Genomic DNA, 23548 nt, shown 5'->3' with positions numbered 1-23548 from the left:
GGCTGAAATTAAGAAACTGTAGCATTCCCATGTAACCAGTACTACTGTTTTAAGTACAACATGGTTTCATTTGTTTTGAAATAAAGACAGTAAATTCCTAAGTGCCATACTGACGCAAAACAACAATTCTTTTAAATTATCTACCCTGCTTGAAAATTTCCTACACATGAAATATTCAACTATATGTATCCTAAAAGCATTTGACTGATCACATTCTCAGCAGCAAGGAGTAAAAGAGAAGTAATTTCACCTCAAAAGAACTGATTTCTCAGTAGATGAAACTTGTTTGAAATTATATATTTCTTAACCATTGGTTCTTATATTAGCTCTACAAATGGTCCTGCATGGATGTTAATATTCTCATGCAAAACATATATTAGAGCAGGATTAGCTTGGACTTAACAGTAATTAGAGACAAAAGGAAGTTCATTAGAAGTTGAATTTATCCCCAGATGAACAAATACAAAGCTGGGACATGCAGAGTTAAAGACATCCAAGTGTACTGAGACACAGAAAACATCATCAGATTGCTGCTGTGTGTTAATTGTCTGACTTATGTAAGGTTTTACCTTAGACAAACAGATTGTAAACAGTTCAATTTCTCTCCTCTCCAATCCTTAGGGCTGAATTGTGGAACAAATCAATAAATAGCACTTAAACAGCACCATTAACTATTATAACAGTGCCTCTTACCAAAATTCCCTTTGCATTCCAGACCTAAAGGCTCTGTAAGTTCTACACACCAAGGTAACGATTAACAGTTTTCGTCTTTAAAAGGAATATTTGTATTAAAATATTCTGGCCTGAGGTGGAGAATGGGCAATGACATATGAAAACCTTGAGGTGTGAGAAGGAGAAAATCTCTTTCTAACTACACCCCCAGCTACAAAAGGGCTATTCTCAGTATTCCAAAAATGCTTGTTTCTTCTCAGGCCTAGAAATGGAAAGTTAAAAATACAAACGAAAGAACCATCATAGTTTTGAGCACTGAAAGAGCCTGTAGATAACTTTCAAGAATTCCCAGCTTATATTTGTTGCATCTTACCTCTTTTAGAGGCTTCCCCAGTAAATTGTATAAAACTGATTACATTGGACTCTGCAGTAAGAGTTTGAATCGAAAAATGTAACTGAAATGTAAGTGAAAAAAACATTTACGAGACTCTTAGGAAACATCTACGAAAATTTTCAGTAGAAAATACCTAAAGCATGCTGTCAATCATCAAATAACCATAGAACCACAGAAATACTCCCCCAAAAAGCATATTTTGGTCCATTCTGTATTTATAACTTGTAAGGGATTAATCGTAGAGATTTCAAACCTCTTTCATCCCACAACTGTTTACCAGCATTCTGTGGATGTGAAGAAAGAAGATGTGGAAGATACAGTAGTTTATCATACATAAAATGTAAAGTGTATGCAGATCTGGTGAAATCTTAAATCCATTGAAAGAAACAAACACTTCCATGGCTTATAGAAAATTAAAATAAGGTGAATGGCAATGTATTTTCTCTAGAATTCACTCGAGGGTTTTAATACAAAGCAGACTCTGTTAAAAGGGAGAATTCAGTAAGAATGCACTATTTTAACAGTAAGTATTATTTTCTGTCTAGCAAATCAGACTTCTAATTTAATACAGGGCTTCCCTTATTATGAATAATAAACAAGCCTATCACCACTGGCAGAAGAAATGTAACACTGAGAATTCAGAGACTGAGTTGGTGTCAGGTGTACCAACAGAGACATCATGCAAATTTACACTGAAAATTCTTTTAGAAAAAGAAGAACCAATCATATTGGGATAATTGTTACAGAAATATTACTGGTATTGCCATGAGTGTATGTTCTGAATGACATTATCTCTCTATTAAAGAGGAGGTAGCACTCCTAGGAAAACTGCATCCTGAGTTCTAATGCAGTACAAAGAACTTCAACACAGAACATAAACTGTCAGAGAAATAAAAGGAAAAAAAAATACAATCCTTACATGAAACTTATACAAAACTTCTCAACACATTCCTGTGTGCTTACAAAGTGCCTGAAGCCTGACACCATTTAGCACCATGAGATGCTCAAGTCTCTTATATTTCAAAACATGATATAGCATATGCTCCATTACACAGAAAGTGTATACAGGACAGGTATATGCAGTAAGGACACACCTGCAGATCATGTCAGAGGCTTAGGCACTGGAATACAGGAAATAGTGTCTCATCTAATGGGAATTTCAATGTAGGTCCCTAGTAAAAATGTGCACTTTCCTTAGCTGCTGTGCAGTGCATGGTCACTATGCAGTCCTGCAAGCCAGGCCCATCTTGCTGCCTGATCACCTTAATAACCTGTATCTGAAGCCTGGGATCACAGCCTGAGAAAGGGACCACAGAGTTCCACAGAAAACTTGTAAGACAGACTTGTGACAATATGGGATGTGAAAACACAGCAAATGGAGATGAACTGCTGAAAACTTGATAGATTCAGAGCATTTACAAGGGTTGTAAATTAGATTTCAGTACTTCAATTAAAATAATCTCTTTGTTTATACATGTGAAACACATGATTCTATCTTTGGCTACAGTACCATTGTACGAATAAGTTACAATTAAGACTGCTTCTCACCATCTGTTTTTTATCCCAATAAACTAAATTCCAGGTTTGCAACCTGTGAAATAATGTGCATGAAAACAGAAGACGGTAAAGAGTAACATTACAAAGCTTTATCTTTTGTTTACTTCCCAGCTGATAAACTCTGAATGGTTCTGTTCCCTGCCTTTGACTGTTTTGTCCTCATATTTCCTGCTAAGAGTTTACAAAACAGCATTATTGAACAGGCAGACAAGAAGCACACCTATTTGTTTAATAACATCAAGGGAGAAAAAGTGCTGGCTCATCCGTTTTGTTGTTAAGTTGTTCAAAAGGATCAAAATACCAATTAACTTGCTCGCTTAGAAAATCTTTGATATCCTCAGATTTACTGACATTTTGAAATTCTTGTTCATACTTGCCTAATGTCTTTTTGATTATGAACAAAGAAGTGCCAATCTGTTTAGCATTTGACCTGTTTTCTCAAACATTTTTATGTATTCAACTACTTAGTTCCTAAAAACACTTGACTAGTCATGGCTGTAAGTGGAAGAAAAATGTTTTCTGTTCCACTGATATCTTTTTTATACATTGTTCGTTATTTTTTTTCAAGAATATAATGGAATAGAATTTGTTTAAAAATGATGCATAAACTGAACAAAGGAGAAAGAATTGCCTGACTCACTTTATATTCTGAACTCAGTCAAAAGCCTTCTATGCTGGTGGGCAAACTGCTAACTCACCTCCCAAGTCTCTTATATTGTCTTTCTTTTCTGAATGAATTACACCAGATTGGACTTAAAACTTGGGGGCTATCAAAAAAGATGTTAAACACAAATTGCCCTTATCTGTAGGAATGGAAAGCTATAGTTACCATTGCTTTTATTACCATTAATTTTCAAGATTGTACTCAGATTCTGTGCATTTTTAAATAAGAAAAAATCTATTGATAGGAAGAGGCCTAATTTCTTCTCAATTTACATCAATTTCAAAGAAATTAATCTTTGTTCACTTATATGCAGATAAAATTTCAGGCTCTTCGTGATGTTGCAAAACATGTAAGCTATCAGAAAAATTAATCTTTTTGCTCAAGCTGCTTTAAAATTGTATGACCTTACTAAAATTAGCCACATAACACACAAATTAAAGGTGGAGGGAAATTGTGTCTGAAAATTAAATTGCTTTGATGGACAAATGAGCATTTTAGTTATCCTTCCTGGGATACAAATCTCTTATGTATTTCTGCTACATATTCCTTTAGCATCCTCATATATTACAAATCAGAAAATTCAGTAATTTTTCAGAATGAATTGATTAAACTACAGTTTATTGGTCTACATCTGTCTGTGCAAGAACCACAGGCACACAAACTCAAATGACTTATCTACAGACATGTACATTTTCTTAGTTTCTGGATTTCTGGAAAGGCTTGTGGAACTCTGTCTTCTTTCTCAAAAACATAATCAGCTACTTCCATCTAGTATTATATGATTTTTTTTTAATTTTTTTTTTTTTTTTTCCCAGTAGATTCATTAACTCTGTGCTCTCTGGATCTCCACTACCACCTAGTATTATATGATTTTTTTTTAATTATTATTATTTTTTTTTTTCCAGTAGATTCATTAACTCTTTGCTCTCTGGATCTCCAGTACAGGAGATAGTAATGAAGGGTCAAATACAGCCATTTGCTACTTGTTCCTACTTTCAAGGAACCAACTGCTTAAAGTTACTGCTTCTGTTTCATTATTGAATTATCAGCCTTACAGACTAGAAAAAAGTAAATAATACATAGAAAAATATTTTAGCTCCAAAGGAAGCCATATAAACACTGTATAAGCAGATTGTCATTATAAAGACAACCGCACTTCCTGAATCAGATTTATAACTTCTTGATACACAGATCCTTTCAGTAATCAAACTAGTATATAGTAGCCATGAGAAGGGTTCAAGTCAACAGATGTCTGGTTATAATTCATGCTGAATCCAAGACACATGACCACGAAGAAGCTTTTAGGAGGAATATTCTAGTTAGAGAACTTCTGTGTACACAAATGTTTTTCTCCAGTTACACCTGCATTTTACATCTCTTCATTACTAGGCTAATGTCAGTGTACAGACATAAGCTACTGACATTCCTACTAACTAGTCTTGCTCCAGAGCAGAAACAGTTTTTTCAGTTGAATTTTCATGCTTCCTGAGTTGATAAAAAAATAAGGAAAGGTTGAGGGGGAAGAGAAAAAGGGATGAAAGGGTTGTAAAATGGGGAAAAGGAGAGGCAAACATTCTTATATGTTATGTCTCTACATGGGAACTACTCCAGTATGACACAGATTTGAAATTATGCCTTACATTTTTCCAGTATGACTTCTCTACACACTAAGGGATGTAATAAATCAAATCTGGGATGTTATTCACAAGAATATTTTAAACCATTTTTTCCAATGTTTTATGTTTGAAATCCATATTGATGAAAAATTCTCTGGAATATTTCTAGCTTTTTTTTCTGATTTAATTAATATTTTCAAGCTTGAAGTTAATACTCTTCTCAGAGAGTTGCTCTTTTTTTTTAACAGTTCTTTTATATCAGCTCCTTCTTAAGCATGTGGATCTTATTAAAATGAAGACATTCACTGACCTTTCAAATCCTTGTATTGTCTGAGCATGATGCTTATTGCCACATGTTGCCTCTGCTGCAGAAATCATAGGGATGGTCTTGCTACTGAATACTAACTGCTCACTGCAGTTCTCCCTGTCCTTCTCTTTATCACTCTTGTAGTTTTTATATGATAGTTACCGCTTTTATTAGAATAACACAGACCATACATGTACAAACCAATGTTTTTAGAACTTCTCATACTTAAAGATACAATATATTTTGTTGAATTTTAAAATGGCAGTCATGCTATTGAAGTCTCACCTTTTCACAAACTCTTCAAAAAGAATGCGATGAGAATATCCTTTTTGACGTATTTTGACAGTTTCCAGAATTCCAGTGTATCGTAGCTGCAGTAGAACTCTCTCATGAGAAAACGTTAGTGCTTCTCGATCATCATTAGGTTTAATGCAGCGGATAAAGTGAGGCTGTCCAACAACCATTTTGGATAGAAGATCCATGAGGGAATACTAGTGAAGGAAAAGAGATACAGAGACTTGTCTAAAAAAACTGCAATTCAATTATATAAATAGGAAATATATTTTGTAAGCAGTATGGAATGATTGATTATATGTTAATCTGTCATGACAATGCTAATCGGTATTCAAGTTTTTATTTCTTTCAGCTTTTGGCTGAAATCCAGAATCTATTAAAAGCTTTTATCTGTTAAACACAAATTATGATTCTAGTTCTACTTACCCTATTCTCTTCACCTCTCCTTATATTACCTTCTTGTAGTTTAAGAAAGCTCATATTGAAATTTTTAATTGAAAAGTGTCCCAACTATAACTCTGTTGTAGGCACATTTGATCAAACAGTTATCCCCAACAGGAGAATAAGCTTACTGTAAAACAAACAATCATGTAAGAATCACAGAAAACCATGGAGATGGGGTTGAATGAAGCTACCGGTTTAGTACTTTGCCCACAAAGAGCACTGAATGTATCTGTATCATTTCAGGCACATCTCTGAGGAATCTTTTTGTCAGAATCACTGCTACAGACTGCATACTCTCCCAGGGTAATCCACTGAAGTGCCACATTATTGTAATTCAGAATGTTCTTAGCATCTAACCTGAATATTCCTGCTGAAACATGGGCCCATTACTTCTTGCCCTAACTAACCTGTACATTGAATATAGTTTATTTCATTGCATGAAAATATTTCTGCTTCATTCTTACCTCGTTATCCCACTGTCTGATCAGAATTTGCTGCAAATACACTCAATCTCAATGCTGCATACAATTCCAAGCTGACTGGATCTGAGTGTGGTCACTTGGTTGTAGGCTGCATTCAGACAGCAGATGAGTATTTTCAGACTCACTATCTATTTATTTTTTTAGTCCCTTACTTTCCTCTTTGATCTAACAACTCCACATACATTTCAGGAATATCTATTGTTCTTATAATCAGAATATTTGTTTACAGTTTAACTGCTGTACCCTAAAATAGGAAGCCATAGTTTGTCGCTTCATGTTAGTTGTTTCCTCAGGGTGTCGCATAACCTCCATTGTGTCAACCTGGAAGACAAAACTCAGATGTTAGATCTGTTGCAGAAACACTGCACACCCACCCCACCTCATTCACACAAGCTAGGCTTGATGTTTCTTCTGGTCATTCTTTCAGGTGACCACATTCCTAGCATCTTTGGGAAAGGTACACAATGAGCAGTCTGCCAGCCAGCAGCAGATTCTCTCATTAGTACTTTTCACCATAAAGTTGTTTGTGAGATACATCATGGCTGTCACAGGCAGCAGTATCACTTTTTAATTTCATTATATGCCTTGAGACAGGTCAAGCAGTAAGCATAACACATTAAAAAACTGCATGTCATGTCTCCTTTTCTCTTTAAATTATGCCTCAATACATATTTCATCAAGGAAGCAGTAATGTTCTTACCCTTTTCAACATCTTGGTGCTCTCAGTCACTACACGAGGCACGCTTGTGAGTGCAACTACTACATAAAGTAGCTAGTTACAGAGGATGGAAAAACACAAGCAATTTACAGATTCCTGCTTGGCCTTTGGAAATAGGGTGGACATTTATTTGACTTCAGTAGTATCAGCTTCTGTCTAAATAGCTTGATATCCCAAACTCATTCACAAAGCAAGAAAGTATTTTTCACCTGTGTCTTCCTATATATTAGACCACTGTTGATGCCTTCATTTACTAGACCTTCCTAGACTGACAGACTCTTCTGATCAGGTTAGGGGACAATTTCACACTTTTTTCATGATACTATGTCGTTAGGCCAATGGAGCAGCTGTCAAGATGCAATACCTTGTGAAGCCTTCCTTACTTTTATGATCATTGCAATGAACTCCATTGGGTCTTATTTTCTATATAAAGTTACTATTTCTGTAATGACATGGAAGTAAATTATAAAAAAAACTGTCCCATTTTGCTTACACATGGAAAAATGTTCTCACAACATAACAAGTGGCAAACAGAATAGGTAACCACAGAACATGCAAGTCTTTTCCTATCTGCTGATGTGTCTACTATTAATTACATTAAAATGATATTTTGATGCCAAGAATTTCAGCAGTCTCACTCAGCTGAACTGCTGTTGCATCAAATACAACTTTTTCAGCATTTCTGTAGAGCTCACGAGTTATTTTTAGACAGTATACATGGCCAGCAAACACATTGCTTCTTGTATATTTTACCTATATTGTCAGTACAGCTGTTCTTATCAAAATGAAACTAGAATTTATGAATGAGTATAACCATGGTTATCAATCACAAGCAGATTGTGTTGCTGTATTGCAGCTCAACAAAATCAACCAGCATCCTGCTTGCATGGAGCATTAGCAACATTTTAGCATTCACATGCTTTGTGGCAGTTTACCATCTGCTCTGACCAGGTGGCATTTGTATAAACCAGATAATGCCATTGTCAGCACCTGTGCTACACCTCCTGGACTTTGCTCCATATGATCATTTCCAAAGCTCACTGACTTAGACCACTCTTCTGAACATTAACATAATTGCTGAAAGATTACAGTTTTCAATAAAGTAACTGTCTCTCTTACCTTCAGGAGATATTTAGGAGACTGCATGAAAAATACAAAGGAAATGAAGCACTAAGTAGTAATAGACCAAGAAAATAGATTTTGTGTTGGAGAAGAAATCAAAAGAGAAAACTTGTGAAGACAAGATTCAGAATACAGATGGTGCAAAAGGAGACAGATTTCCACAAGGGTGACCACAACAGTTTCAGCATGATTTTGCAATCTCTGATGCTCTTAGCCCAAACTAGGGTGCATGCACTATTATGCATGAAGAAAAAAAAGATGCAGTTGGACTTCAGTTTTAAGAACATTAACAGAAAATTCTATAAAATATCAAAGGATAAAAGCTTTATCAACACAGATAACATCAAACACCTTAAGAGGTCATGTGATAAATTAATAATCAATGACCTAATCAGAATAGCAGGCATGTCCATGGGGAAGACTTTGGGAATGTTTCAAAACCATCTTGGCAAGACAACTGTTGTTTGAGCTTTGGTATCCAAAGTTCTGGTAAAGGTCAGGAAGAAGACAACAACCTTACCAGTGAATACTGACAGTAAGCCCATAATAAATGGTAACATTTATTAGAATTGTCTGTTAGAAGACAGACAATCACAAAGAACACCAACAGCAAAAACAAATTGTCTGATGAGTGTACTAAAGCACAATTACCCATGAATTTGAGCTTCTAAATTTGATTCTTGGCTGTCTAGAAAAGCGTAGACTCCAAACTAGAATTTTGTTGGAGTTTCAGTATTCATGAACTCTTAGGTTACAATTTAATAACCGCTGTCAAATGAAGGGCGAGTAATGCTCTACCTTTTGGGCAATACAATAAAACTAGCATCCCCTTTTCACAGCTGTTTATTGTCACTGAACTGGTAGAATCTTATGATGCTTAAGACCATGATTCTGTCAAATATGGTTTACTACAGCCTGCTGGGTTCAAAAGGGGTTTTGTTTTGATTTTGTGGAGGGAAGGGAGTGGGCACCCAGAAAAACAGACGGTCAAAAACATTTACAGAGAACGATGTAATGCAACTTTTTTTTTCCAGAAAAACAGGCTAAAACCAGTACTGTGAGATTCCTTTTCTTTGGAGTTGGAAATTCAGATCTGTACAATCTGTAAGGACTACGGCCAATTTCAAAATCTTATGGGTGAGACACATTTGAAGGTATTTTTAATAGAATCTGAAGCTTGAGAGATTTTGCTGTAAGAATTTTAGAAGTTTTCTCTCTAGTTAACTTATAACAGTTAACTTATAACATTATATATGTATATGAGAATATGAGGTTATGCAGATTTATGGGAGGGCAATAATCACACATACAGCAGACAATAGACATTAGCATAACTGATAGAACATTAGAATGTCATGATATCATTCTGTGTTTTAAATTACTAGCTGCTTTTTTAAAACTAAAATGGAAAATATTCCAACTGTTATGTCACATTTTTACATGATAAAAGTCATGGTGTACAATATACATTTATGTAATTACAGCTGAAATGAAAAACAATTGACCTTAAAAAGACAAACTGTTCCATCACTAAAAAAAGGAACTGCTTATGGTAGTTTTGAAACAGTATTACAAGAATGATTTATAGTATCATGTCACCTTATGAGGTCACTGCAGATTATCATTTTCACATGTTGACCACACCTGCTCTTAGCATGGTATGAAATATGATAAAAAACCAATAAATACACTAAGCAAAAAAGCTCATAAATTAAAATATAAACACAAATTTCCACACTTCAAAATATAATTATTATTTTTTTGGAATCATTTTATTAACTGTAAAATAGTAATTTAAAATATTTTTTCTTGAAGTCGTCATAATTTCATAAAAATTTTAATTAAAGTGATTTTTTTCAGCTAAAAAATTGTAACAATTAATGTTTTCTGAATAGTGTTGCATGTATTATGGATGTATTTTAGCTCCTTCTCTAAAAATGCGAAGGGCAAATGGCCTTAAACACTACTTAGTACGATTGAATGTGTTTATCAAAGCTTTAAAAGAGAAGTGCTGTATTTTATTCCAGCTGAAGCAATAAAATGCATGCTTACAAAGCTTATGATGATATAGCTGGATGTGGAAGACAATGTTTGTATAATATAAAAAAATGTTAAGGCCATAATCTGTCCTTCAGCAGTGAAAGTGTTTAAATCAGGAAGGAAATAAATCTCTCGAATCCGAGTCTTTATTTACAGGTACAGTAAAAGATACAGATGTCTGGGTGACTCATAAGAATTACTGTATTTCAGCATGAGCTCCTTACGACAGGAGAGAATGTAAAGAAGAAACAGAATGCACAAAACATATAATTCTACAGACTTTTGAATAGCTGCTTTGATCAGTTACAACATTAAAAAAAAAAAAAATTGTTTGCTTTGAGGTAAAACAAAAAACCAGCAACCAACTGATCACATTTTAACAGGACTAACTGGAAGTCAGGAGGGAGCATAGATGTTATCAACTTGAGGTGCAAGAGTTCTCCTGACATATTAAAGTGAACTCAATTGGCTATTAACTGCAATAAAATCACCCCATCCTTTGGTAAAATCAAAAAGTGTTTATATTCCATGGTTCTTTTTGCTTTATAAAGAATAGCAGTTTTGCTGAGTGGTTCTTTTCTGGTCATTTGTCAGTTACAAAGGCCCTTTGGTTTTTGAACTTTAGGTTGAACAGAAGAGGAATGGATCATTGTTCTGTTTTGCCTTCTGTCTGGTTAAACACACAACCAAATTTGAGCTAATTAAATCTCTTTTTAGGCCAAAAATTGCCAGAAGAATGCCTTGAACCCAGTGAAATAAAGAGAAACGTTGCCATCATTATAACTGAGATTTCATTACAAATGTTTAAAGATTAATCACTGGTAAATTGATTCTTCATTCGATTCCACGGGAAAGTCTTCAACAAAACTGGAAACAATGCTCCCAGCTAAGGTATGTTTATTTCTGATATTAAGACATACTCATTTGGTAAGAGCTTCATTATATACCTACGTCAGCTAAGCATCATGCCCATAGTCTCACTGTAACATTTTATGAGAAACTACCTATCTTCAAACAGAACACTACCAACCTTAATACGCCCAGCACTAAGCTGTGGGGGCAAAGACCTAGATGCTGCTGTCACTCTGGCTCTTGCCTGTGCCAAGTTACCTGTTCAAAAAGAAAGAAACGCATACTATAAAAATTGTTCAATAATCTTATCTGAGAAAACATGATATGCTTAAAAAAATCATACAACAGAAGTAAAAATAGCAGATCCTACCACATTCCTTATATACGCTGCTCATTACCAACCTTCCCTTGATGAGTGTAGGCATGACATGGAGTCTAGGGTTGATTTAAAAGAGAAGAAAAAGACACCAATAAGGTGGCACATTGCTGACCTCAATTACTGATCTGACGAAAACAACAACAGCACAAAAGTGTACAGATCAGTCAGTTGTAATCAATTTCTCTGTGACTCTTTCAGAGATTTAAAAGAGAAAAAGATAGCAGAAAGAATCTTGTTTCTACAAAATCAGTGGATCCTGAAGTGTTTAGACATCATCTTAAGCTCACAAACTAAAGAAAGAGATGAGAAAATGATAAGATAGTATCTTTTCTTGACCTTTTGACATACAGCCTACTTAATCCCCAATCTTATTATCCCTTGGGGTTTTCAAAGACTGACTCAATTCCTCAGGCAAAAACATACTGATGTCAACTGCAAAATGAGTGTTTTTTCTTTAGTTGTACAGTATGATGTATCTTAAACTTTTTCCACTGTACTTGCAAAAGGTCAGTCATCATAAAATAGCTTTTCAAAATAAAGGCTCAGAGGAGAGAGGAAATGATATGGGACTGTGCATATGCAAGACACTCTGTATATTTCAAAGTTTTAGCAAGTCTAGCACAAGATGTCCAAATGTTTTCTCTGGCTATATCTTCAGAGGCTAAACTGTGATTAATAGCATTGAAAGAACCCTTTGAAGCAGGATTGGTGACATCAAAGCCCTAATCCATGGGTGGCAGGATTTTTATAATGAGTGGGAAGCATTTTAACACATTTCAAAGGATTTACAGCATGAATAAACAATAGGCCTCTGCAGATGTACCACACACCTTTCAGAACCAGAACACATAAATAAGTGTCCATTTTAATTTAAATGTAAATAAAGTGTTAACACTTCTTTCAGATGCTAAGTGCCTTGTTTGCATCAACTCCAGTGTTTAGCTATTTGCTTCACAGAAAGCCAGTCACTCTAAACAGTCTTCAGTTTTGATAAACTATATATTACAGAACTAGTAGGGAAGCAGGACGGGAGAAAGAATAAACAAGAACACTTAATCGCTGGTAGTTTTTTATACAGGAGAAGAGCACACACAAAGTGCACATAACACTGAAGGGAACTTTTGCTCGTCCCTGCAAGATGGGGAAGAGTTTGGAGGCCAGCCCTCAGAAACACAGTAATGACATTCTTTAGAGCAATTCAAACATTCTGTATTCATTTTCAAAAGTATGTACCTCTTAAAATGCTGGAATTGGGATTGACGCAATGATGCAAAACTGCTATGTCATTTTCAGATTAAGAGTGTTGGTACCTGACAGTCTAAATCACAGTGCAGAATATCAGGAATGTCCACGATTTTGGAAAATGCTTTAAGGCTATAGTGTTCAGGTTAATGAGAACTACAATTCCATTCTGAAAATCTTGTGTATGTATGCAAATATGCATGCTTACAAATACTTGTGTTTTGAAAATCTTATATATGGATACATACATTCATGGTATACAAGGTGTATGCATCTCTGTTAAAATGAGGACTTTAATGTGGAAGTCATTGGTGAATTTATTTTTCTCTGTTCTAATTCTGATATTTTTATATGTTCAAAATTAGTCATTTTTGCCGTTTTATTACTACTAAAGCAGAAAGTCTGGAAAGGTTGTTTTTGGCTATGCTTAGGATCAGCAATTCAGGTCGTCTTTATGCTTGAAAGCGTTGCGCTGTAGAACTGATGACGCTACATGGGTTAAAACAGCAGAGTAGGGAGAATTAACAAAACTGAATCAGATTGTTTGAAATGACAAATGTTAAAATTTTGTTGCATTTTTAACAAGTTACAAAATTCTAATAACTAATTAAAATTTAGAATCATCAAGGTTTACCACACTCAGAGCTGACATTAGGTTAATTACTATCGATTATTAATATCTCCAAGCTTTCCCTGAACTTTTCACGCAGAACTAAAACTACACTTAACATTTCTGATCTAGAAAAACAGGCAAATTTTTTTTTAATTAGTCAAGTATATTTCATGACTTCACACACAAGAAGGAAATGAAAAAACAGTCAGTTCTTACTTAAAAATGAAAAGCTCTGTGTATCACAGTTTTGCTCATTGGTTCATTCTTTCTTGGAGTCAGCCAGAACTACATATTTAGGTCACATTCCCAACCCAACAACATCCCCTGACTACCAGTTTGACAGCAGTAGTTTTCAGAATTTGTTCAAATGTATTTATATAAAATACATTATCATTTCCAGTGCCATAACAGGTGTTGAGAAAATAAAGTTTTGTTCTTTACAGACTGAACTGGCCTCAGCTACAAAAAAAAAACCACCACGTATGTTCTTTGTTCTTTCAATTTTTACCTTTTTTTTTTTTTTTTTCCCTCAGCTTGCCATATTACTAGCTATTTTCATTACACATGAAAACAAAAACTGTTTTGTAGAGAGTTTTAGTTTTACTTTCATCTGAGCATCATCTCTGAATACCTTGCTTGTGTTATTTGCTCCAGGGAAGGAGCTTCTCCAAAACAGAGTTCCTGGTTTTCTTAATGTTACTCAGAAATCTTCACCTACTGTTCTGATATGAGCACACTTTTATTGAATATTTCAGCTTGATATTTACTACTCAGACTATTAAATCAAATAAGAGAAATAAGTTGCCGTATAAGTAAAGTGTGAGGCCTATATGAAACAACTGCTGAATCTTGTCTAGGAGAACTCCTATACATCTGATTGTTTGGTAGTAAGTTACAGACAAGGCAGTGCATAAGCGATCGGGACTGCTCTGCTTGGTTTGCAGTTTTTTTCAATAGGTTTGGAACTGTTAGTTGTTTACCATGAACTACCACTTTTATTCTGGGTATGAACATGCATGCCAGCGATATTCTATCATCTGAGGGTTATGTTCAATATCCTATGCATTTGCTAAGTACTACACTAGTATACATAGTATGGTCAAAGTACATAATAGTTTACCTTAGCATGACTACAGTTTACTACTGGGAAAAGCTAATTTCAATCATAATCAATGATTTGCTGTCTATTTTGCACTAATAATTTCATTTTTCTTCTTGGCAAAAGTAAAGACTAAGCTAAGAATAAGACCAATATTTATTTATGAATTTTTATCTGTTCTTATTTCATATGTCAAATGATCTCCATTGTAACTGTTAACTACTCAATTGTAGCATAATTTGAAAGCCACAGAAAAAATGTTATCAGGGTTTTCTTTTCCAGATCAAACATAAAATGATGTTTCAGTAAAAGTTCATCTTAACTAGCTAATGTTCAGGAAAATGACTACCTGCAACTTGCCCAACCAATAAAACTAAAAACAAACACGGCTTGAAAATTAGTTTACATAATAAGAGATGTTTTACCCAGAATTAGAGTGATGTTTATAATCAGTAAACATTCAGAGTACCTGTCCCTGCACTTGATTTTCATTTAAAAGGTCATTTATTATTTTACACACCAGAAATAGTAAAACGTTATTCCACTTTGTGAAGAACATCAATATTTGAAGAACAAATATTTTTAGATAATATCATAGCCAGTTAAAAAAAAGCTCCTTGCAAGGTTAAGCTGGTTAAAGGTTAAAAGACTGCACTGTGCCTGTCAGAATTCTGGCTTCACACACATTATATGATCAGCACTTCAGACAAAACACAAGTGACGAGCTCATAGAGTTAAATAAAATACTACCCATACTAGATCCAATGACACAAAATGGACAAATTAAAAATTCCCTCAAAATTTTCTGAGTTTTTTGTAGTTTTTGACTAGGACTGATCTTATAAATATGTACATGTTCAACTCTATTCACATGCATTTCCTTTTCAGTTTGGCTGGACTGCTTATCTGAACAATGAAGGCTCCTACCTGTGTGTCTGCAGTGCCAGAGACAAAGGTTTCTGGGATTGATTTGTGTCAGTAGGGGAATCAGCCAGCCCCAACGTTTCTCTTTTTTCCCGTCTGTATAATAAAGTTAGGAGTGTCATTAGTGCTTCGTGACTTTTCAGTCATTACAGTCTGTGAAAGGCTCCGAGAGCTTCCATCAGAAAGAAGCAGCAGTACAAAGTCTATCCAGTCACTGCTAAGCTCACTGTCTCTATACTCAGCATAAACTTTGCCTTGAAACTGCAGAGGAAAACTGCTATTTCTTCAAGAATATTCTCATTACAGCTAGGTGAGAAAGACAGAGATGTCAAAGAACCATATCCCTTCCACTATACAAGCCCAAGCAGGAAAGTATGTCAAGTATTTACATAGTACAGAATGAAGATACGAGTTGCCTTTTTCAAGTTGGACTTTGGAAGCACTCTCTAGATTTTAGAAAAGACAAGTCTGCATTCATGGATTCGCTCCTGCATCCCTAGCACTTACTATGTGATCTGGTAAAATTAGTGATTTCTCAAGCCATTGACTTTCCACACCAATCAGGAGAAGTTCACTCTCTGGCTGGAGGTTCTGATGTTGCTTAACATTTGTTATTACTCCACTATTCTTAGGTGATGTTTTCTACAAGTAGTATCAAGCAAATATTACTAATATTAGCACTGTAATTGTAACTACATTTTGGTTATGCCTGCTGTAGACCACTCCTCCCTTCCAAAGTAAAAGCATGCCAGGTAAGAATTACTGTACGCTTTGATATAACTTCTAGTTTGTGAAGTGCAAATGACTTACAGGGAGAGAGTCTAGTGACAATGTCACCTTATTGTACAAGCTGTACCATAGATACTACTATTATAGAAAGGGCACAGTACAAGCTCTTTCCTTATCCTCATATATTTTATTAATTTCATTCACGCTTCCGGTTCAGATAAAGAGGAGTTACTTGCAGATACAGTGTAATATGGTTGGAAATGCTACTATGCATTCATATTTCATTGACATTACTTCTAATCACTGCTAAGCACTTGCACTCCAGGAGAGGTACAGAGTCAGACAATGTCTGACACACAGAGATTCTTCTCTGTCTTTCAGTATATTTTATCTAGCCTAAGGAAGTTGACTGCTTATCTTCATAATGCATTTTCATATCCTACAACAGTAATACTAAGCTTTTCTTGGCTTGCCTGTAAGTGGATACATGTAATTTTTTTATTGGGTGCTAATTTGAATCTGGTCACTGACTACCAAGACTATATTTTTGAGTTACAGAAGTGACTTCAGATAATCTTGTGCAATAAAAAGCTAAGAATCCATTTTTCTCTTATACTATATGCTTTACACAGAAATGTATTTATAAAAATACTATGCAATATATTGATCAATACATACCCACTACCACTGCTGCTTATTCTGAAAGCAGAATTTCTTTATTTCCCATTTCAAATGAGTAATTAAAGAGTAAGAAATGGTAGTTCCAAAATTCGATGCATATTACAAAATAGAATCCAATAACCATGAAATAGCAAGGCCAGCCTAGGAATAACCTAACAAGAAGCAAAAAAATATTCAATTTTTTTGACCATGATTGTTTGAAATGAAAAATCTATGCCATAGTAAACACAGTTTCTGATCACAAATCTTCAAATCGCACTGCTAGCATGAAGTGGACATAAATCATGTTTACTGTTACTTAAAAACTTTACATTGCTAGACTCCCTACTGCATACATTGCAGACACTTCAGTGGTCACTTCTCACTTTAACAAGGCAGCCACTGGCAAACACAACACAGTGCTTACTGCAGCAAATAAATCTGCTTGTAAGCATGATTCCTGTCTTGTTTAAATGTTGTTTTAACACAGTAGGTTAGTAGGCTCCATGTAGAATGCGAGAATAAAGACACTCCTGACAGCAGCTGAGATGAAATGAAGGTCAAACTGCCTACTTATATTCCACAATATGTAAATGTATGGTCTTCAGTAAGAAAAGTCTTCACTTTAACCCTTACCTAGTAAGCACCAAGAAAGAAAAGATTATGGTATGCAGTTAATTACTGGCAGTGACCAGGATGCTTTTAAAACACGTCCTTGACTGTTAATAGCTACATGTGGCAACTTGTCCAATTTTCCAGCTAAATTGAATTAGAGATGTGCAGCCATCTACTCAATGGCGAGTGTGTTCACTGAAATGCAGACATTTTCTGAAATATCACAGGCTTATATGTGATCATACAAGCAAACCAAATGTGATTCTCAGACCATCACAGTCCCATGAAACAATTGCATTTATGGAGCAGAGCACATATGCTACCATTTGATTCTGTGATAAACATGTTTCCAGGTGCAGGGCACTGGAGGGACACATCTGGAAAAAATGATGGCAAAGAAAGAGTGGATTACATGTTGGACAAACTCTATCAGGCCACATCCTGATGGACAAGGTTAGGTACCTCGGTCCAAGCACAGGATTAATGATGGAGTAATAAACAAAGTACAACTGAGAACTAACTGTCTGAAGCAGCAGTGAGACAAAACCAAAAGAATAAAAAACTGTTCGGAAAAAGCTTTTAGAAATTATGGTATAATCAACACTAGACTTATCTACTGCCTGATGCCCAGCATTTTTAGTCAGGTCTGCAGCCTGACTAGTTGGAGACCTAAATAATGGGCTGGGACTGACAGGATGACTGTCCTCTAATGCCACAGCTTCAGGGGACTGAACAGATCAGGCTGCAAAGTCACTTACCTTTTTTATTATTTATACATTATTGGAAGACATTGATCATAATTTTTCAGGTATAATTCCTAGTAGCTTCCATCCATTTCTCTGGCAGTGTAAGACTTGATGTTGTTATATGTGAACAGGCTGGGACAACAAACCTTGAAATCTTGGAAGAACAGCAGATAATTAAGAATCCTGCCGTATAGTACCTCATCACTAACAGGATGTTCACCACTGCTTCAGCATATTCCCTGATTCCTGTAACCACATCCACAATCCAGATTAGAAGGAAAAAATGGTAGTATATTTTCAGTGAAGACCTTAACATTGAAGAATGTTCTCAATTTTTAGTGTTACAAAAAAACCCCAAACAAATAAACAAAAAAATCACCCTTACTCTAATGATGTCTATGAAGACAGAGAAATTGATTTTTTCTTCTGCAGGAATCTGATAGAATATATGTTGTATTTATTGTTATTAATAGATAGCAATTCAGATCTGGTCTCCATCATTTTATGCATTTGACATCCTTTATTTTGCATACTATATCCAGTTCTGGGCTCCCCAGTTTAAAAAGATAGGGGTCTCCTAGAAGGAGTCCAGTGGAGGGCCACGAAGATGATAAAGGGACTGAAGCATCTCATGTATGAGGAAAGACTAAGTAACCTGGGTCTGCTCAACTTGGGGAAAAGAAGACTGAAGAAGGATCTGCTTAATGTTTACAAATATCTGAAGGGAAGTGAGAGGCAAGTAGATGAGGCCAGGCTCTTCTTGGTGGTGTACAACAATAGGACAAGGAGTAACGGCCTAAAACTTGAACATGTACTTTGTAATAAAGGACAAACCCACACAAAAACATTTTGGATATTCCAAACAGTGATGTTATCTGCATATTACACAAATCTATCTGTTCTACAAAATTACTGGCAAATTTAAAAATAATCACTCTAATGAGGCTTGATTCTGGGAGCTACTGAATGCCAATGATGAACCAAGTATCTCTGACAGTTTGATGTTACAGAGCATATTGCCTTTAGAAACTACCTAGCAAACTACTCATTAAAATAACTACTGCATAACGTTGTATGAGTATTTCTCTATTTAAATTCTGTATATGCTGCTCAGTGAGATCCTACAGCCTACTAATTAATATCAAACCCAGTAACATCTTGGATATAATACATCTGGATTCCTCCTTAGTATAAATATATTTTGATCTTAATAAGTATACAACAAAGTGCTAAGATCATACTTAGTCACTACTGTGAGATAATTTTCATTGTAGAATTGAAAAGTTTGTTTAGAAAATGAAAATTGAAAAGATGTCTCTTCTGAAAGAAAGGTAAAGAAAAATTGTTCTCAGTATTTGTACTACAGAGAATATCCTACTATGAATCACATCAATAAGCTAATCAAGTTCTGCTCATAGAATCTGTCCACTTGTACTTTTTTTGGAGGGTTCAAGTTGTAAGCACTTGGAGAAAAGAATCCATGTTATGCCTTATGCCCATTTTTCAGAACGATGTAATCCGTGAAGTAGCATATTAAAAAGATTGGAGTTCTGCTTGGGCAACATCCTTTACCAAAGAGAAGCATGATAAACCTAACTTGACCTTCCCAGCTGCAGTGCTTTCATGTGCAATTCCAGTGATTCACTGATACTATTTATAGATAGTTAGTCTCAACTGTAAATAATTGTTATGCCTTGGGTAAAGTCTTAGCAGGGCTGAAATGCTAACTTTCATCTGATACATGGCTATCTTTCTAGATGAGTTCCATTTTTAGGGCTATCGTAGCCTTGTTTGGGATCCTACTGCTTACAAGTCTTGCATCTGTGTACTGTATTTGCCCCGTGACACAAAGCCTTAGGATGAGAAGAAAGGTATATTGAACTGTAAAATGCTGAACTGAACAATGAAATAAAATGCAGTCAAACTCTACCTCCATAGTTAAGCTACATTTAATTTAGTTTACTGATGTCCCACATCTGCAATTCAGTAAAGTTCACAATTGTTACGTTGCACATCTGTGGTTTAAAGCCTCTCTTTGCACACAACACACTGGCAGCAAAGCAAAACCGATTAACTTTTATATGCCTTTAACATATGGACCAGCCAGAAGTAGGAAAGCCTCTGTTCTGAGTGAAAAAATACAGCTTCCATTAACCTGAAATTCTTAGAAAATGTAAATTCAGATTCAACTATAAGTAGTGAGACTATAATTACAATGGCTTTGTTTCCAATTAATTTGACTCAGACTGCCTGCAGTTACTTCCTGGAGGTGAAAATACTAACACAAAAGTGCCATTATAAGTAGAATTTACTGCAGGATAAATTTGCAAAATTAAGATGTATTCAAGACTTTCACTCTATTGTGATGTATGGAATTAAAAGAAAAAATTCACTAAGCCCAGATGAAAACACGCTGTATTTCAGTAAGCAAGTCTGACTTAGACCAAACCAGAAGCCTCTCCACTACCTGGTGCCAGAGGAAGTGCTTGTGTTCAGAAGGACAGTGCAGAAACGGGTTCCATCGAAAACACTGTCAAAGCCTTAAGATTGGCCAAGATTTCACCCTGTGCCCAGTGGTTTTCTTTCACTGAACTGAAATAGAAACTGTCAAAGAATGGTGAAAAGTAATTCTTCAATGTGATTTTGCATAAAGCCCTAGTTCTTGTATGCTTTAGGGTACATAAAGAAAGAATGGCAATAATATGTGCCAGGCTTTCTCAGCATGTAGTCTGTTTGCTTTTTTTTTTTTTTTTTTAATGGGATATGCATTGTTTATCATTACTTTTTGTCTGAGGGCTTCTCCCTTGTTAAAATATCTTAACTCTATGGTAAAGGTTTTGAAAACTTTCAGTTCTCTAGCTCACGTATCTAGGGACTTTGAGCAAGATGAGCGTATTAACCTTGCATGATATATAAATTGTACACTCTGATTGTGTGAGCAACACCCAATGTTACTAAAAGCACCAGAGGTGATGCTGCTATAGCAGTACTGGTGCTCAGCTCAGTCCAATAGACACAGCCAAGCCCAATCCCTACACAGCGTCAGAACTGTGACAGAAACGTTTCTGTTGTGACTCTGTTCTGGGGGTGGAAGGCTGGAGTATTTTTCTTTTCCTCCCTCCAGGTGGCAACTCTCTCCATCTCTTCAGCAAGGATCTAAGCTAGAACAGAGTCACCGTGACAAAAGCTCTAAGGGTCCATGAATTTTAGAGGGGAAAAAAGTCTGTAGGGATTACATTTCAAAAGTAGAGAATGATGTGCTACAACTTTTCTGAGAAGCCTGCACCTTCCTACCTCCCCACAGTCAGATCAGTTGGGGAACATAAAGTGAGCGCAAAAATTAGAGGAGGGAGCTATAGTCACAAAGACCCCCGGGTTTTTAAAAACCTCAAGCACTCTAATGATATCAGCATTTAAACGTGATACTGCAAAAATTCTGAAGTATCAGAACGGAGTCAGATGGCCTGATTCCTCACCACTACTAATACTGGTAGTGAATGTACCAGGGCTCCCCTTAATCTTTTCTATTAAACCCTCTTCTCTTTCAAGTGGACTCTTCTATAGATTGCATGGTTTCTTTCCTCTCTGACGCTTTAGCTGTGACAGCAATAAACCAACACTACAAACAAGAATGCCTTATAAATGGAAACATGCCTATTCAACTGGAGTAGTGGCAGGCTTTTTTAAATGCTCTATTTCTCTTTAATATTTGGAGTAAATTTCATTCTAGTTTTAGAATATACAGAATCCTCAGCACTGGGAGGTTAAATAAGAGTATGTTCATTCAGACCCCGAAAATACAATCAGACTCCAAACTGCACTCAATGCACCTACTTTTCCACGGAAGGAAGAAAAAAAAAAGCTAGGCAATCTATAAAATTAATCCTGGAATGTTTAAGTTCTGACATCTATATCACTAATTCTGCACTCTTTTAACCATAAATGCTATTACAAATGTGCATTTGAAGTCCTGCTGTTAATTTCTGGCCTTTTAAACGACACAGTCTTCTACTGTGAAACAGAAGCATTTGTTAAGTGAGGATAAGTATGTTTGATAAATTACAGGGATTAATGTGATCTTAAATTAGTGTAAGAACTTAGTCTTTTTAATATTTATTTTCTAGCAGCTGCTTAGTTTTTGACACAGGAAGAAACGACGGTTATATAAATATACTTCAAACACAAGGTCTTCCCGGAGTGGGAAAGGCATCTTTTTGTTCTTACTGGTATTTAGGAACTACATTTCAGTAACTCGCAGACCCGCGTTCTAGTTTCAAATTCCCTCTTGCTTCTGGGATAGCACCACCTAGTGACTCTTACGCATATTAGAGAAAGCCGCTTGGCAAAAACCACGTATGCTGCAAATTCCAGAGCTAGTTGCAAGCAGATGTGAGAATGTGCTGTCACTCATCTTCAAACAAAACACCAGAGATACTGGCAGAAGGCTCACTTCAAGTCAGGGTTACCTGGAGGGATGCAATATGGCTTCCATGTAAATTATTAACTTTCACATCAGTCAGTAATCTACAAAAAACTGAAAAAATTGTATCGAGATCATGAATGTTAATCTGTATATTTTCTGGCTTTAGAAATGAAGTACATGTTCAGTGGAGGGAATAAGGCTTAGAGGCAAGGGCAGAGCCTGGTGGGAAATTTACATGGTCACTATTCTTTTGTTTACAAAAGCTTCTTTGTAGAAAGTTAAGTGAATAGCATTACCTTTCTTCACTATGCAGAGATGAAGCAGCATTGCCAGTTATACCTTCTGTCTCAGCCAAACCTTTCATTTATCTTGCAAGCTGCCAAAACTAAACCTGGCAACAATCTGATTTTAGAACACAGAGGCCCCAAAACAGGATGTGGGTGCCAATTATATTAGACAGCTGGAAAAAATAGAGCAAAATCACAAAGACTTTCAAAAAAACAGAAATGACCTAAGAGATTTAAGTTATCCTTAAAGTATCATGCACAGGAACATATGCATAATAATTTTTACCAGGATGTCCCATACTGAACTTGAGAGAAATACAGATTCAACTTGTTTCTTGTACTCCATGGAAAGCTAAACTTCCTATTATGGGAAGCAGAAACCACCCATTCATTTAAATAGGAAATAAGGAAAAGAAGAAGTGGTAATACGCCAACATGGTAAACATACATTGTTGCAATGAGAAGTATTTCCTTCCTGAACCTTTTATGCATGTTGGGTAAAATTCTCAGTTTAGTCCTGCTGTCACTGAACGCACCTCTAGAAAGCCAGAGGCAGATAAGTTTGCATGAAATCAAACCTACAATATTTACAATAATTGTGACTGATAACTGGGAGAAAATACCTAATCTGTTTCATTCTGACAACAGCTCCAAGGTAGAAAATGGCTG

General features: G+C 35.6%; 1 protein-coding gene across 8 annotated transcripts in view; it reads right to left on the bottom strand.

The window, feature by feature from the left end:
- The window catches only part of MYO3B (myosin IIIB), a 193097-nt gene that overhangs the window by 62739 nt on the left and 106810 nt on the right, over nt 1–23548 (bottom strand). For all 8 annotated transcript variants that reach the window (XR_016468258.1, XM_090143988.1, XM_090143985.1 and 5 more), the window contains 3 exons: nt 11341–11420; nt 6674–6751; nt 5496–5701 (listed from right to left, as the gene is read on the bottom strand). Coding sequence is in view for 7 of the 8 variants with exons in the window: in XM_090143988.1 (XP_090000114.1) it covers nt 5496–5701; nt 6674–6751; nt 11341–11420 (364 nt within the window). In the remaining variant the exon portion in view is untranslated. The remainder of the gene's footprint in view (nt 1–5495; nt 5702–6673; nt 6752–11340; nt 11421–23548) is intronic.

This window comes from Phasianus colchicus, chromosome 7, assembly GCF_987193195.1.
Source record: "Phasianus colchicus chromosome 7, bPhaCol1.hap1.1, whole genome shotgun sequence".
Classification (NCBI taxonomy): domain Eukaryota; kingdom Metazoa; phylum Chordata; class Aves; order Galliformes; family Phasianidae; genus Phasianus; species Phasianus colchicus.
The sequence above is the reverse complement of the archived record's forward strand: the minus strand, read 5'-3'. Positions and strand labels throughout refer to the sequence as shown.